The sequence below is a fragment of the Larus michahellis genome, chromosome 5 (genome assembly GCF_964199755.1).
Source record: "Larus michahellis chromosome 5, bLarMic1.1, whole genome shotgun sequence".
In the NCBI taxonomy this organism is placed as follows: Eukaryota; Metazoa; Chordata; class Aves; order Charadriiformes; family Laridae; genus Larus; species Larus michahellis.
This window is the reverse complement of record NC_133900.1, coordinates 33,052,210-33,070,145: the sequence shown is the minus strand read 5'-3', so window position 1 is coordinate 33,070,145 and position 17,936 is coordinate 33,052,210. Positions and strand designations below refer to the sequence as shown.

General features: G+C 39.5%; 1 protein-coding gene across 1 annotated transcript in view; it reads right to left on the bottom strand.

The window, feature by feature from the left end:
- The window catches only part of TSPAN5 (tetraspanin 5), an 83,123-nt gene that overhangs the window by 12,132 nt on the left and 53,055 nt on the right, over nt 1-17,936 (bottom strand). The window contains exon 2 of the mRNA XM_074589509.1: nt 9,393-9,443. Within this exon, the coding sequence (XP_074445610.1) occupies nt 9,393-9,443 (51 nt within the window). The remainder of the gene's footprint in view (nt 1-9,392; nt 9,444-17,936) is intronic.

Below are 17,936 nucleotides of genomic sequence, written 5' to 3'. Positions count from 1 at the left end.
ATGCACACAGTGAAGAGCCTTGGAAAAGGCCAGCATGCTAAAAGCAAAAGAAAAATCTAACTATAACCCAATCCTAAAGTACGAACAACAAACCAACAGCATGAATGACATTCTCAAACTGGATTCCTCTCCCTCCCACTACGGAAGGCTATTGCCTGACAGAGAGGGATTAAAAAAAAAAAAAACCTTTAAAAAAAGTCACATTCATCACTTTCGTCCTGCATTACATGTAGTACTAGTCTTATTGTTACTCCTTAAAAAGACAAAAATAGACATAAGGCATGATATAACACAATGCTGCTCAGCCAGTATTGCTATCAAAGCAGACCAGTCTCTTTTTCTAACTAACTAGTGATGAGATGGTACAACCCAGGCTGAAACGAACACTTATTCATCATTAACAATTATATCAACTTCTGCAAAAGTTTTCCACTACTCTTGCTTCATTACATTTGTCATAGAAGAGAAATCAAAGACAACTTCCTGGCTAAGGATGACAAGCAAAATAAACAGTATAATCCAATAACACACAAACCTTTGAAAAAGTCATGGCCTTGGCCATACACAAGTCAGGAAACATGAGCTCTGCCCCAAGGGAAGATGGCTGCTAAAATGACTTATTCACAAAGTTTTTAAGTCCTTTCTATGTTTCCCCTATGTGCCTATATAGTTACTATAAGAAGAGACGAAATTTTTTCTTTAAGCAAACACTACTACTCGTTTCTTTTAACATTAGCTGATTTTGGAATTAATGGACTATAGTGTAGTAGACTGAGAAAACAGATGCTGGAGAAAGGGTGTTGCCTTTGAGTTATAATTATTTTACTTCAAAAAAAAAAACTCCAAGAAGGATAAACAGTCATTTAAGTCTCTCTTCATAAGACATTGTGTCTTTCTTTAAAAAAGAAATAAACCTCAGCAAATTACTATGTTTAATCAAGTCCTTTCCATAGGAAAGTAGTAAAATTCAAATGACAGAAGAAATCCAAGTGAAATTCAGCTCACATTTGTGACAATAACATTTAGTGAATCAGTTGTATATTGCCTTTCTGATCATATCCTTTCCCACCTTGCTTGATTTTCTAGCACTCCCAGGTTCTTAGCACCCTGGCATGCCACATTTTGGACAGTCACCCAGCAAAAGTCACTCATCTAATGTCTGGTCTCCTCCAGGCTCCAGATCCTCAGGGTAGCTGTGATCAGAAACGTACTGAACTAGAGCAACACAAGCTTTATCTGCCATCGTTTGCTGTCCTTGGAAAGCACCTTCATGTGCATCTTTAGCTAGTCCACATATGGCAATCATAAACCTAGCTTGGATAAACCCCAAATAATACATCCTGACAGCACAAAGCACATACTGCATAATTCTTGTTTGTACTCTGTGTGCTCTCTGCATATGAATCCCAGGCTATCAGTATTCTGGAGAGACATCTCAGGATATACAACCTTCAGAGAGGCTTTGGCAATAAAACAATAGCTAGCAGTAGGAATGACAAATACAGGCAATGCTCTGTGGTTATAGCTAGAGATGCACAGAGATATTCTGATAGAAGATTCCTGCTTACTGCTGAAATATATTTTTCCAGTCTTGGTGGGTTTTTTGGACACTTAGAAATAAGCTCTCTGAAGAGACGGTGGTGCAATACTTTAAAGAAAAGCATATTTTGCTTCATGCAGTAGGGCAATGACAGGGGAATATTATCTCACTTTATACTGTTAAGAAGAACTAAGTGTACAGTCCTATAGGCACATACTTTTCCTATACAACACTAGTTTCTATAATGGCTATTACCACAATATTAGTATTTTTTAGCTGTAATGGCTGCTTCTGGTGAAAATTTGGCAGAGATGTACAAACACCTGGTGGAGACCAATTCTGTCTTCATCCCATCTTTAGCCAAAAGCAGAAGGGAACACTTCCAAAGGTGCTTGAGCAGAGGATCAGGAATCTTATATTTTAACTCTGCATCCTTCAGTGACATGCTTTGAGTCCTCAGGCTGACCAGTCAGTCACAAAATATACGTGACTGTCAACTGATCTCTTGCAGCAATGCAAGACCTAAACAAACCACCTGTAAAACCTTTAAAGTCAGGCTTTCTACAAATGCAAAGTATTTTTCTCAGCAACACTACTGCGGGTAGTCCATTCCAGCCTTTACTGTTAAATAGTTGCAAGTACTACTGATGCTTTAGCATCTGAAAGGAGGAAATAAGTATTTTCCCTAAACTCACATTCCCATTTTGGAAGTATGGCTATTTTTCTGGGGTACACATGCATATCACTTTCTTGGTAGTTTAGGCATATACATAATCTTTATTTGGCAGTAAACACTTTGTGCAAAGCTATATGCACTAATACTTTTCTTCTCACAATGGCATCAATCCAGGGCTCTGCTATAGTCCCCCATGGAGAGACAGTAGGACGTGTTCCCTGGCTGAACTCCAGCTTATCTGTTTGCTCTGTTTCCCCACCCTTGCCTGTTGTACGTTACAACACCTGGGTTATTATTTAACTTTTTAATCCACCACAAATCAAAATTTGTTTGGGGTAGTGAAGCAACAAAAGTATTATCCATAATTGAACTAAAATCAATAATGGTGAAGTTATGAAAAAAGTTAATTTCTGAAATGTACTTCACTTCGACCACTAAGGTACAATGATGTAGGCATGGAACAGGAAAGACTAACTTCATATTCCTACCCACCCCAAATTCAGGAGAGGAAGTCAAGTGAAACGGTAGGACCTGCTCTTCTCCAACAAAAGGGTGGGGGAAAGAGGTGTTGGTGCCTTCCGTCACACCAAGAAACATGAGTCAACCAAGCCAGGCCCACCAGAAGCTCCTGCAAAACTGGAGTCTTCTCCTTATGGTATGTGAGCACAGGCAGAAAAAGAGTCTATGACAGATGCCTGAATCCAGTGACTGATCCTCTGTTGTCATGCCATTTTTTTCCCCATGGCCAGAACCCTCCACCCTACAAAGCTGGATCTCATGCACAGCTCAAGGGAGAAGGCGGCAAAGGAAAAATGCTGCTCTTGAAGACAGGAACTCGAGAAGGACCATCCTGATATTATAGCTGCACAATTGTTTGCCTTTGTCCCATCAATAAAGAATAAGGAAGCAACATTCACTTCGAAAAGCATTAAGGGTGCACCCCTCACTCCTCCTCCACCTTGTACTCTTCGAGATCACCAGGACAATTTGTAGTACTTCTCAGAGACAGATCTCTGACTTTAGCTCCCACCTTTGGTGCACATCTACATTAGCATTTAGCTAATTTAAATTAGCCCATTTAAAGGGTCCATTTCCTCTCCTATTGGTCCACACTACTTGCATTCAGCAGACATTGCATGCTGAACCCAGAAAGTTACTTTCATTTCCCCAGAGTGTATGGATGCCAACATAGACATCTCGGTTGGAGCAGTGCCCCAGTGTTGACACATGTATACAATCTGATTGCGTTCCTGGTTCCTAATGAGGCCCAATAGAAAGGGGGCACAAGTGCATTAACAAACTATCAAGTTTTCCAGACTGTCTGTGGTTGTAATTAGCGCAGAGAATCCACTGCCACATTCAGGTCTTAGAAATGCTCCTAGAAGTTTGCTAGACTATTGCTTCTCTCTGGAACAGCTGATTTCACAGGCGCAGTAGCATACTGCAGGGCAAGAGAGAACGGCTCCAAGTGAAAACACTCTAGACAGCAGCAATTTTGAAAAGCTGACCCAGTAATGAAAATTCAAGGCATCTGGAGTCAGAGACAACTTAGGAGAATCATTATCCAAGGGAATAAAGAAGTGATACACTGTGAAATGTATATGGAATTTGGCCCATAGGAGTGCACATAAAAGAACAGGACTCAACCCAAGAGTCCCCATGACAAACAACAGCCCAGAGGGCCATTAAGAAGTAAAAAGAAGAAACAAACACCAGTAGGATGGGAGAAATCAGCTTTTTTTTTTTCCTATTTCCTCCGAGAATGGAAAAAACCTTTTCTGCTGCTGCATTCCATTACTAGGGGAACAAAAAAAAGCACATGGTTAGAAAAAGATTCAGCAATACAAGATCTTCTGAAACATTTCTTCTTTGCAAACAGAGGATTAGCCTTTCCACAAGCTTGCTGCAGGACTTAGAATCACTGGCAAATAGGAACACATGGGGGTGATGGGAAATAAAAGTATTTCCAAATGCATTATTTTAAAATGTAAAAATATCTCCCTACTTTGTTAGTCATAAAATCCATGCAGTTTCTCCATGCTGTGCATCTGAATGAGCATGGGAAAGAGAACAATAGTCATTGAAACATGCCAAATTAATTCCACTCCAGAATTTTGTCTCTGCAAGCAAGAAACTAGGTGGGGGATGTTTACAAATCTTATTTCCTTGATTTTTGTTCAGTTTGCATTTCCCACAGCAAACAGCAATAGCAGCAGAAATTTATTTTCCAAGTGTTTAGTGAAGAACTAGTCTAGCTTTCTTGTCACAACAAAGAAGAGTTCAATAGGTGAATAATTGGCATAAATACATGCAAGATAGAGATTTTTACATTTTTCATGATTAATTGCTACAAGGTGTTGGAGCACTAATAAAATTATTTAAGAGCCTGCTTAGATAATGCATGTTTACATACTGAAATTTAAATTAAATGTAATAGTGAATATTAGTATCCCTTTCTCTCCTCCCCAATCCTGTAAAATCCACACACACAGACCATAAGGACCCACAGGATATGTGCAACGTTTCCTTGTCAGTAATTGTCATTAGAAGAACTACGTGATAGACACGTATGCACAAGAATTATGGAGTGACTAGCGTATCATTCCCTCTTGATGTCTGCCACTCACTGGGACAGTAAGAGTGAGAGTTTTCTCCTGAAAACAACTATAATTTTCATTCTGGGGCAAGGAGAGACAGGCTGGGTATGCCAAATTGTGACTGATTGTATGTAGGGAGCTTAGCTTGTCCCAGAACACCAAACCAGGCCCAAAACACCTTTTACCACCATGTAGAAGTCTAGCTTAAAACTTGAGATCCAGATTTAGAGCTTCTGCTCACTAAAGAATACTATGCTGGCACACAGAGGTACCATATTGGTACTCCAAGCTGTGCACAACTTCTGAGATGGAGTGTGTTCTGGTTATATTGACTTAACAAGAAAAGCCTAGAAACCAAACTTATGTACACTTCTCCCTCTTCAAGTCAGTCAACCTTCTACATGAACTAAGTTTAATCGACAAATTTTGCAAGGATTTGCAGATTTCTTCCCCACGCTTCAGTATCTCTAGCATTGCAACCTCCTATTTAAAGTATACCCCAAGGCCACAGTGCTTTCCTCCTAAAAGCTCCCTCTCCATGGACAGTCTTATAAGGTCTCAGAAGACATAACAGTAATTCATCACTTAGTCTCACTGCTCTTGAACATAAATCTCCTGCAGCTGAGAGAACCAGGAAGCTTATCTTCCCAAGTACCTAGTCGCATCATATACCATGAACACTTTCAATGACCCTTAAGACCACATTATTAATATACACAAACAAGGAGGGAAAGAGACCTTTTGTACAAGTTTAGTTTATTTTTAAAAAGTCAACAGAAGAAATGGCTTGAAGTTGTTAATAAAAGCCAGTGAAATAACGAACATTTTTCTCCTGCTGCTGAGCAAAGGTAGTTTAAGTTGCCTGGGCTTAGCACAGGCTCTTTATATGTTAACAATGTTCCTGTCACTGTTGCAGGGGGGTGGGAGGGTGAAATCAGCTGCCATGGATGAACTTTTTTATGGTACAAGCCCCAGTCCAGCGTGCCTGAAAACACTTGAGAGATTGTGAACGATATAGTGCATCCATGTATAGATAGCTTTATTCATCCTCCGCATTTATTGCCCCCCACCCTGCCCCCCAGCTCTCTTTCAGGTTCATGACTCAGAATGCTAATTGCCCAGTTTTTGTTTAGGGCTGGCTGACTGGCTGTCAAGCCAATTCTATTGCCTATTTGACAAATGAGCTCTGTCACCTCCCTGCAAAGCCTGTAAGGAAGGTCACGAGACTGCGTAGTATGCTTTTTTTCCTTCTTTAAAACAAAGTTTAAAAGGGAGAATTCAAGCCAACTTAGCAAAAAGAGATAAACTAGCAATCAAACCCACAAATCTACCCCAAACTGTTTTCAGCCAGCAGCAAACAGGACTCTGTAAAATGTGGATTATTTCTTTACATCTGCATTTTTAATGTGGCCTGGCACACTATCTTTTTATCTTCAAAAGATTCTGTGAAGCAGCAAAAGTATATACAAGTTGATGGCTGCGTTATAAAACAACACAGCTGGATATACAACCACACAATTCAAGATAGAAGTAAATCAAAATCCTCCCCACCACCAAATCAGTTTACAGTAGAAGAGTCCTTCTGAATACCCAACCCTGCAAAAAAGCTTACAAGATTTTGTTTACATGTTATACAATAGCAGCATCAAGTTCAACTTTGATAAAGGCCTCATTCATTAGGACAGCAGTCTTCACAGAATGGCTGAGGTTGAAAGGGACCTCTGAAGGTCCTCTGGACACCTAGTGCTGGCTGCCTAGGACCATGTCCAGACCGCTTTTAAATATCTCCGAAGAGGGAGATTCCACATCCTCTCTGGGCAAACTGTGCAGGTGCTTGGTCACCCTCACAGTAAAAAACGCATTTCCTGGTGTTCAGAGGGAACTTCCTGTATTTCAGTTTGTGCCCATTGCCTATGTCAGTGGGTAGCACTGAAGAGCCCAGCTCTGTCCCCTTTGAAGTCTCCCTTCAGGTATTTATAAACATTAAAATTCCCCCAAGCCTGCTCTTCTCCAGGCTGAACAGTCCTAGCTCTCTCAGCCCTTCCTTGTAGGAGAAATGCTCCAGTCCCTTAACCATCTAGACAGCCCTTTGCTGGACTCTCCAGTACGTCAGTGCCTCTCTTGTACTAGGGAGCCCAGAACTGGCCCAGGTGTAGCCTCACCAGTGCACAGAGGGGAAGAATCCCCTCCCTCAACCTGCTGGCAACACTCCTAGTAGAGCCTAGGACTCCTTTAGCCTTGTTTGTCTCAAGGGCACAATGCTGGCTCATGTTTGACTTGGTGTATGCCAGGACCTCTAGAACCTTCTTTGCAAAGCTGCTTTGCCGTTTTAGGGTACACCATTACAACAGCCCACAATCCTTAGCCTTAGGCAAGGAGCAGTCTAGCTAGAGAAGTGCTTTTCAGTTAAGTTACAGCGCTCTCAAGTCTTAGGCTTCACTTACTTGGCCTTCACCTCCAAGTCCCCAGCTGCAGCAAGAACAACTCGGATGTAACCGATCTGCCCCCCACTAAGTTGCATGGGGCCTTGCAGGCTGCAGATTCTGGCCATTGCCTGTCCTCTAGAAAGCTGAGTGAAAGAAATGTCTCAAATTGGCTTGACACAAGTCCATTTTTGCATAATTCCTGCAACAAAAATCAAGTCTGTCTGCGCTCAAGAGCTCTGCAGTTCAGCTATACTTATGCTACATTTCAGTTGATACAACCATGAACTGAAACAGTCCACACTAATCACTGCAGGACACAACAGTTAGAGAAGCTGGGGAACAATGCTTATTTTCAAGGAAAGACTTGTGCTTTAAACCAATAAAATATTATTTTATTTATTAATTTATACAGAAAAACCTATTCTATATGGAGCCTAAGCTAATGCATATTAAACTGATCGAGGTGGTTTTATTGGCTTGTCTTAGAAACAACACAGCATTTTCTCCCACTTTCAGGATCTGGTTAAAAATAGTTTAAGATGACTTGATAACAGATGTCCAAATTTCATGTAAAAACATGAGCTTTCACTTCTGGCTATTAGCAATTATGAATTGAATGCATTTTTCCTAGGAATGGGAAGGGTGCACTTTCCCATATAGAAAATATGTTAAACCTCACAAACCAAGCAAATTATTCTGCCAGAACACCCTCTAGCTGTAGGACTGGTATATTTTACATTTCAAACACTGGACTACAGCTGTTTTCCCTTTATCTGCTTATTCATTCTGAAAAAGAATTGTGTTACCTACTGAGATGATAAAAAAATGAAAAAAGTGTTAAAATCTTTCCTAGAAAGCTACTCCAAAATAAAATTCTCTGGGGCTTAGACATAGATATAAGCTCTGTAAGCATGCTCAGAGTATTAAATAAAATATATTTTTACATCTTTGCTAAATTAAAAAAATCACAGCACCTCTTTCCAAGCCTATTCAAGCCATCCAACAAGAGTATCATATGGTATGTAAATATACATATATATAGGCGTATACAGTGTGAGTTAAATAATATCCCACAACTATTTGTCATTATCTACATCCAAGGCACATGCACAGAGCAATTAGAATTTAAGTTAACAACTCACTTCTGAACCAGCATAATTTGTCCTGAATTTTTAAGTAGTAAAACTCCAGTGCTCCCAATGTGTTATTTGTTCTGCTGCAAGCGGCAGTTATTATGCCTTAAGTGAACAACAATTTGTAATTTAGTGTTTTCCATTAAAAGAAGAAAAAAACACATTATGTAACTGAATACCATAGCACCATTGTTATCAGCCAGGTTTTATTATTTTCAATCTTTTAAACAAAGAAGAAAAGGAAACTCTGGCTTTAATTTTAGCTGTAGTCTTTTAGCGAGCCAAACTCTTAATCCAGTAACCCAACACATCCTGACTTGCTTTGTATATTATGGCTTGATATTTTATCTTCTTCCCAAGTTCTGCAGCAAGCAAACTGAAAATTAGGCTCTGGTTCACAAATGTTTTCTCTTTCCCCACCCCCCTTCCTTCCCTTTTCCAAGTTTTTACAGTCTTGCAACAGAGAGTTCCAGTGGACAGTTTTATTTGCACAAGAAAAAACAACAGTTTTTCTGTCTCCAGTTTGGCTTGGTTTTGGGGGTTCATTTTGTTTTGGTTGTTTTTTTGTTTTTTTTCTGTTGTTGTTTAAGAGGAACAGCAATTAGCATGCTACGTTAAGGCAACAAAGCTGAGGAGTCTTATTTTCAGGAAGCTGCCCTCTGAGACATGTAGGCTCCCTCTCCATTCCTAGGGACACATGCAGCAGAGACACACTGCCAATACTGCCTTCGGTAGACTGTTCTAGTATCTGAGCTGCAGTTTGAGCGTGAATGGATTGAATCGGTTATTTTATGTGCAAGTGTCAGCCATGATTTCTTGCCAAGGCATTCTTTGGAAAGATGCCAAGGATCCTCCTCTAGGTGAGCTGAGCCAAGGTTTTATTTGACAGAGAGGCTTGATTTTTGTTTCAGTAGAAACTCTGTGGACACAAAGTGTGCAGCACATTCCTTTTTCTCTCTCTTTTTCTGATGAAATATTGGAATAGTAAAAACATGGAGTTTGGTGGTATACTCAACTTACCTTCTCATTCCATGCCCACAATCCAATCCCAAGAAACGCTATGCCAAGGAACTAAAGGAAAAAAAAAATACATATATCAGAGCAGGAACTGTAAGTTTATGGATTTTTTTTTTTTTTTTTTTTTTAAGACATACATATTGACTCATCCTCTATCAGAACTTTAGGGACTTACCGAGAGTTTTAAAATATGTATTTGTTTATTTTACAACTCAACCATTGTAACTGGAAGAATTGAAAACTTGCACAGCTCATTCAGGGATGTTCCACACAGAAATACTAGGTGCAGTAAGTGTCACTTTCTCAGTATTAAGCAAGTAAGGTTCTTTTTGAGCTTGTCAGACTCAAAGCAAACTCCACAGGCAAGCAACACATTATTTTACTGTTATATTACCACCACCTGCACAAAACAACTGTCCTCACAGCTTTCTCCCAGTGAGAGAGATGTATTAAAAGAAAGTCCTTAATAGACATGTACCATCAGTTTTAGCAATGCTGTCCACAGAAACACAGAATACTGTTTGAATATAACATAAGCCATGACTTCTGTGGAAGAAAAAAAAATACTGCTAGTCTAAAAGAGTAAGAATTTTTAAGAACCCTGAAGCCAACATTTTATGACCTTTCTGATACTGGATATTTCTGTATTTGGTAAAGGAAGTTACATTCCCTTTCTCCTCCAAGGGACTCAAACACACCAAACTCAAAAGACACTGTCTTTCCCCCATGATGGAAAAGGGAACAGCACTTACAATTTTGTTATGTCACTGTATTCTCCTTTCCACTGAATAATTTAGAGTGCATCATTTCCCTCCAAATACTGCAGCGTTTCCATACAAACCCAACGCTAAAGACCAGTGACACAAACAGAACAGGGAGAATAAGCACTCTGTCTCCTAACATCACCACTGCGTATTTGGCTTGATACAGTACGAATCATGTGGAATGTTTAAAAGAAACATATAGAAGATGTTCAAGTACATCTCTAAATGTCTCTCTCTCCAACTTTAATCTCTGGTTTTTTAAAACCTAAGTGCTGGCTAAAAAGAAACTATAGTCACTCTAGTTTTGGGACATGTAATGGAATGTTGCTTGAACATCATACTCTGGTTTACTTTGTGGCTTCTCCACAATGCAGTTACAGATTATTTTTGGCACATAGTATGCTTTCTCTTAAGTTTTGTGTAAACAGTTAAGTATCCTAATGATTTTTCTTTTGCAAAACAGGACAAAAATGTTTTTCTGTTGAGAAGTGGGAGGAGGCAGGAATATCAAACTTAAGCTTTCCCAGAAGTGATTTCAACAGCTTCAAAGAAAGATTCCTTCTTCCTTATACACACTTTTTTTTTTAAGTGGCAATTTTAGCTATATACTACAAGAATATCTGTAAAGCATAACTCAATATCAAGTCGAGTATGCACACTGGAATACCCTGAAGTTCCCGAACATCCCTCACACCTCTGTGACTTTCTGCTCTGAACATGCTTGCCAGCTGAGCAAAAGACCATGCATACTACACCTAGCCAGCTCACCCAGAAGCCCATCTATACTAACTGGGAACGAAACTCTCCTTTTTGACTTGAGTCATGACTGTAAATTTAAACAACAGTACAAAACAGCATTCTTCAAAGGGAACTGTCGTAGGCTTGGCTATTCTAAATAAGAGATAAATGGAAATTTTTCCTAGATGGAAAAACACAACTGCGGGTCAAGAGAGTCTGTTTCAGCAGCCTTAATTGTCTATAAGTACAAGAGATGGATTTGAGAATGTCAGTACAGCCTCCTGAGATATACCACGTGAGACAAAAACTGTCATCTTACCTGTATCAAGACTGCTCTTTTTCTATGGTTACAAAGCTTGCCAGAAGAGTGTGTTTAATCCTTCTGACTGCAGTGATTATTTGAAACTTGAGATAAAGCTGTACAAGTTTCCAAATAACTTTCAAACAAATGCAGTTAAGTTTGGTTTTGGTTTGTTTGTTGTTTTTTTTTTGTTGTTGTTTGATTGGGTGTTTTTTGGCAGTAACAGGCTCCTTTACTTCTTTCTTACACAGTCAAATGCACCAAGGCTGAAGGAACAGGAGTGAGGGAAAAAACCTATATTATCATAAAAGTCCATAAGCTGCATTTGGAAGTGGCAAATTGTTAATTGTAGAGAGGTACAAAACATTATGTTTTGCAAATAGCTTAATATGGTTTTGAACAAAGTGTGGAAAACTAGAACGAAATAATTTGATCAGTGCATACAAATGTAACTTATGCCATATGCATCAGCTGCAAGTCTGGCTCAGATCCACTAGCTTTATTAAATTTAATCCCGTCGAGTGTCCTGATCCTTCACAAGAAGTTGAGACTTAAGGGTAAGATTACCTCAGGGGTTGCAAAAGGTGATTTATAGTAGACTACATGGGTCTCAATCCAGACCGAGCCCATCTCAATTTACAGACTGGGTAATGAGATTGTACTATACTGAGCTGAACCACCTAAAAAACTGAGATTGTCCAGCTTCTGGCAAGCTTGTCAAGAAGAAACAGGAAACAGTTCTCAGAGTTTTCAAGAGGATCAAAGAATTACATGCTGCTTAGTCCTCTCCCTATCTCAAAACAGAAACCTCTGTCCAGTTGCCTTTTGAGCAGTTGATGAAACAGGAACAATGGACAAGATTCATTAGGAGAAAAAGGTTCAGGATGGAATCACAGAGTCTTTATCATGGGATACTGTGGAAGTGAAAAGCTTAATAGCGTTCAGAAAAAAGATTACATAAATTAATGGAGGATCCATAGCTATTGAAAAGTGAGTTTGATACAGCTTCTGGCTCAGGAAGTTTTTACACTGTTGCTCATTAGGAGAACACAATCGGGAAAAGATCACTACATGCATGCTTTGTTGCTGAAATGCCTGTTTCCCTGGACAAACTCCACTTGCTTTACTTGAGACAAAATACTGAGCTAGGCAGACCACTGACCTAACCCCTACAACCATGCCCTAGAAAGGTCCACCCTTGCACAAACACAGCCTGCTACAGGGATGAAACACAGAAATGTTGTCAGTAATCCCCACTGGCAGAAGACAGATGTTCATGAGGAGACTTACACCTCTCACCAGGATTAATTTTGGATTTTCTTGACAATTAAGAAACTCCTGTGTGTCCTGAAAAAAAAGTTGGAAGTGCTTAGCAAAAATCCCTCTGTATTTTTGCTGTTAGAGACAGAAGTAAAACATGATGCATATCCTGCTTATCTTGCAGCCCTTCTGCAGATGTCTCTAAGACAGTCTTGTTCTGATTGCATGTAACCAGAAAGAAAATCTCTTCACATCAGAAGCACACGGGGAGAGGGTGAGATGGCATACACATCATCTTAGTTAAGTCTGGAAAATTTAATTTACATCCATTAAATTATTCCAATGAGTAATAAAAAGGTGGAAGTTTGCCTCATTATCTACAGAACACTCTACAGAGAAAAACAGCCTCAATTCTCCACAGACATCAAGGAAGACCATTTAGCCTGACTATAAATGGTCACTGGATCTGAGGCACAGCTTGTAAAATCTTCATACTTTTCTTTTTTAAACAATAATTTGCAGGAGAATATTAAAATATTCCTCTGGAGTATTGTAGCCTTACAAAAAAAACTTGCATAGTAGTACTTTCTCAGCCATAGGTTTTCTATTCACAAACAAACGTGTTCAAATTTCTCTTTTATAGTTATATATATATCTAAAAGTAGAATGTGTAGCAGTACTTGTATGTTTCCCTACTTGTGAAGTTCACATGCAGTTTTCAGAAGTGGATTGATAATAAGTGTTTCAAGCTGCACATATCTTACTCCCAGTCTCGCCTGCATGGAAGAAAGTGATTCTTTATTGCTAGGGTTACATCATCATACAGCACAGCATTTCATTTAAAGGTTGCTGTGGTAAATACTAATGCAAATACTAGAAAAAATTTGAAAGAGAAGAGCTTGATTGTAGAGTGATCAGACATTACTTCACATACTGAACTTCTCATATTAGCTGACATTCTTAAATAACTTGACACCAGTTTTCAAGAAAAAACATGACAGCCGCAGGCCAAGCAGGAAAAGGTTGGTTAATGAGCCACGTGCATAAACCAGTGTATGTCCACGTGTGGGTACATTAAAGACTTGTGTGAGAAGGAACCATAGTGCAGCCACCTAATTTCACCTTCACTGCAACAATACGAATGCACAAGCAGAAACATGTCAAAATTGCCAGAGTTCAGAACCAGAGCTTCCTCACAAGAGCTTTTTTCTTCTTCCCCCTGCCCCTTTTTGACCTCCATATTTAGGTAGTGTGAAAATCTCCCACCTGCCCTTGTTTGAGCTGCCACAAGAACTCTGTGCACAGCATTAGCAAGGAAATTATCAAGATTCCTATGGGCACTTCAGCGTTTCTTCCGTGGCAGTATGCTGTAGGTTATTCACAGAGCAAGATTTCCTTCTGTGCGATTCAAGCCAGCACAGCACAGGAACACAAGGAACAGTATTTTACTGACATGCACAGCGGTGATCAGGACAACACAAAGTGTAATATTTCACATCCTGAAATACAACCAGGAAAACACAGGACTCCTGAGCTTTGTAATATATAAAGTAGCACCGACAAGTTCCTAACTTACTCTAAAACCCCAGATGAATAATTTTTCCCTAAGTACTTCCTCAGCAGCACTCTGTGCTTAGACTCAACTAAGAGAGATTTCAAAAGCCAGAATAGTCACTGCTTTCTTTAAAGTATTTATGCCAAATCAGTCTTTTTGCCTTTTAAGCCAGGGCAAAAAGGAGCTTAATGTCTGTCAGAGCACAAAGGATTTTTTTGTTGTTTTTGTTGCTTGTTTGGTTTTTTTAGTAGCCCTGACAGAGAAAGGGTACCAAAACAGAAACTAAAATGAAGTTTCATGCAGTTTTCTTCTTCCCTTCGTGCCACTGATGTGTACTCTGCTTTGAATACGTCAGTTAGCATTCTTTCAAACAGAACAAACAGGACATCCTCTCAACTCTCCAGCTTTTGGCCAGACCAGTATCACAAGGAAGGAAGTATCAAAAGTTTGCCCTGTTCCTTCTTCCATTCACCCCAGTTCCAAATACTTCTCCATTCTCAACACAAGCTGTTAAAGCATTTCATTTTTGTGTGGCTAAACACATGTGTGACCATGGAAAAGGCAAATTGCTCAAAGCATACACGCACATTTACATATTTATGCTAATACTTAAAAAGAATGCATTCTCCTAAAGCCCATTTCTTGTTTGCCTTGAGACATTATCAGGAGGAAAACTCCATGCACTACAGTCAGTGAATGAAGATGCTGTGTAGGTGACCAATTACCATTTTGGTTCACAACAACATTCAGATATAGACTAGAAGACGTCAAATCTATTTCCATTTTATGTGCAGCTTTAAAAAAAAGCATTAAACTATACTTCACAGATAACTATCTAAAGTAATACCTTTTCCCTCTCAATACAAAACACACACAGGGAAGAAAAAAGATCTCAGTTTCCACACATTTTGCTCAACTGAATCAGAGACATGACTGATTTTATAGATCATCCAAAGTAGAAAAACAGACCCAAGAACACAATGAGAAAAGCTGTCTGCTCCATCTTGCGGAACTCTTAGCATGACGCTTTATAATAAAAAATTAAGCCCATATGACCCCAATTTTCAAAGCAAGGTACCATGTCTGTTAATGTATCTTTCATTTTCACCAGCTTGGGGTTTTCCATTTTGCCTGATAAGTAAGCAAGACATATATACACACATCCTAATGCACAGTCATTTGCCATTATTTTCTTATTGCCTTCTCCAGTTCTTCAATTGCAAAAGCAAGACATCTGCTTTCTGTTACTGTTGCTCTATGTATTTATTTTATTGCTTTCTGGTGGTGCAATTGTGAGCACTGCAAATCAGCTTGGAGCAAGAGTCCCTAAAGACTGAAGTCCCTCTCCTCTTGTCCACAGAAATTGATATACTGGAAAACAGAAAAAGGAGGATGAATTAGACCCCATTTCCCCTGCTCCAACTTTTGAACAACTCCCCTCAAGCCTAGATAAAATAAATTTAACTCTTTCCAAGTTCACAGTGAGACTCTTTACACTCATGTCGTGCTGTCTAAAGAAAATACTTTATTTGGAGCAGATTTTTTTAAAGCACACAAAACTTATATGTAGCAGTCACTTTGTAAGATTGTTCAATAAAAGCTTTTGGGAGTTTAAAGTTTTTGTTTCTATGAGATCTAGCTAATTTCCTAAAACCAGTATCTTTTTCCCCATTCCAAAAATCAAAGACCTTTAATGTAAATACCCCACTACTACCACACAGAAACATTAAAAAAGCCTACAAGAGTTGATAGAGTTGAAGTAACAACATCACCATTCACTGTGACTTTTGTACGCTCATCTTGCACAGATCCTATCCCTTCTCTTCTACTCTTCTTTACACTCTCTATTGGTCTTTGTTTCACTGTTCGCTCTTTCCCTGCTCTCCCTGAGCCCAAAAGACTTTGCGGGAAGACTGAGAAATTCTGCTGCACACACCTCTCTGCGGGCCTCTTCCCTGCCTTCACTCCTGAACTACACTAAGTGCTCCATGTCCCTCTACTTTTCCTATCCAGCCTTGTTCTTTTCATCACTACTATTCCATCTCTGGCTCAGTACTCTCCACTGCAGCTTCTCTGCCTAATGTCAGTTTCTATTTTTAAAACCATCCAAAAATTATGTAAGTGGTGCTGTAGCAGTGTGTGAAAACAGCATGACCTTAAAACACAACCACAAGCAGCAGAAAAGTGCAAAATGAAGATATCTGTAAAAAAAACACCCAAACCTGAATTCCACATCCTATCTCCGTACGCTAATCACTTCTCTTAGCCAATTTGGCAACGTAAAGAAGTCAGTCTTCTCATTCTGGCCTATAAGTATGAAGGCAAAATAAGCATGTTTTGCTTCAAGCTGGGGGGGAAGTAAGGTGCCTGGAAGCAGTATTCCGGATTGGTCATTTTCCAGATCTGTCTTGCTGCCCTGGGCTAGCAGCTTCTTACCCCAGAGGGCAGCAAGACCTCCTCCGGCTCTCCTCTTCCTGCAGCTGTGCTGATCTCATTCATCCCAAACCACCCTACCCGAGCTTCAGGCTATTTAGGTGCAGCCCCACCATGACTCTTCTTCATGTTCTTTTTCTGAAGCTACTGTTCCCTTAAAAGCATAAGTTTGAAAACAAAAAAAAAAAAAAAAAACAGAAAAAACCACAAAACACTCCACACCACACACACAAGAAAACCCCACAAAACAGAGCATACATGACATTCTTATTATGAAACTGATACACAAATGCTTGCTTATTTCAGCTACAAGCAATGACGTTGTAACATCTAATTCAGGCATTTGATACAGCAAAAAGAAAGGATATGAGCTAGTCTTTTTCGTTACTAACAAATGGGCAATTGCATTGCCCACACAATTAATTTAAGTAGCTGAGAACATAAAGAATGCAGAGCAAGGAAACACAAACAGGTAGGCTTGTCAACACAGCATGATACTCTGAATGCTTAGCATTTGCTTTTCAGAAAGCAGTCTCAGCTCCTAGCTGTGCTTGTAGCCTACGGAGAGGGAGTCCCAAAATCTTCTCAGCTATACAAGCTGTCACATTCCAGGCCATTTCAATGGACTATACTCAGAGATCCATTCTATTTGCTTTGCAGGGAAGCAAATGCATATGGAGGGTGAGGAAGGCATGAAAAGACTGAACCAGTCTGGATAGAGGCACAAACTTGGGCTAAACAGTTTAATCTGATTCTCCTACTTAAAAAAAAATAAAACAGTCCAGAAGAGAGTGAACGCAGAGCAAATGGCAAACACACACCCAACACAGAACTTTTCCCAGCAAATTCTAGAGTAGCTTTCTTGCCTCTTACCATCACCAAATGCTCATTCCTAGGTTTTTTTTAGGGGTCTCCCACTGTAAGATGTTCACAGCCATTTACAAAGAAACTGGTACCACATATATGAAGAAATCATGGTTTGAAAAGGTAGGAAGTGATTCACTGCAATTTAATAACATGCCAGAAGCCAAGCTCAGGTATCTGAAATACTAACCCCAATATGATGTGACTGTATAGCCTATGACATCTCTCCACAGATCAAATCCAACTTAGAACTATAAACTCTGTAATGGCAAATACATATATATATGGCATATGTTAATATATAAAAGAAATCAACTTCTAACAGTCACTGCACCGAGCAATGGGGGGATGGAGCGAAGAAGGGAACACAAGAGGGGCTGTGGTAGGTTTATTAGGAGTTATTTGACAGCCTAGGAACTTTTCACTTTACAAAGATGCAGCCAAGAGTGCACAGAGACCAGTACCACTTTGTCAGCACAAACAAAAGCATAACCTCAAAAGTCATACCAGCTGTGTGCATGTGTGCCTGTGCATAGCTTGTTTTTTCAGAGAGATGTGGTGAAAAGAAATAAAGCCAAAACACTAATTAGATAGATGTCAAAATTATTTTCCAATACCCATGCACAGTTACT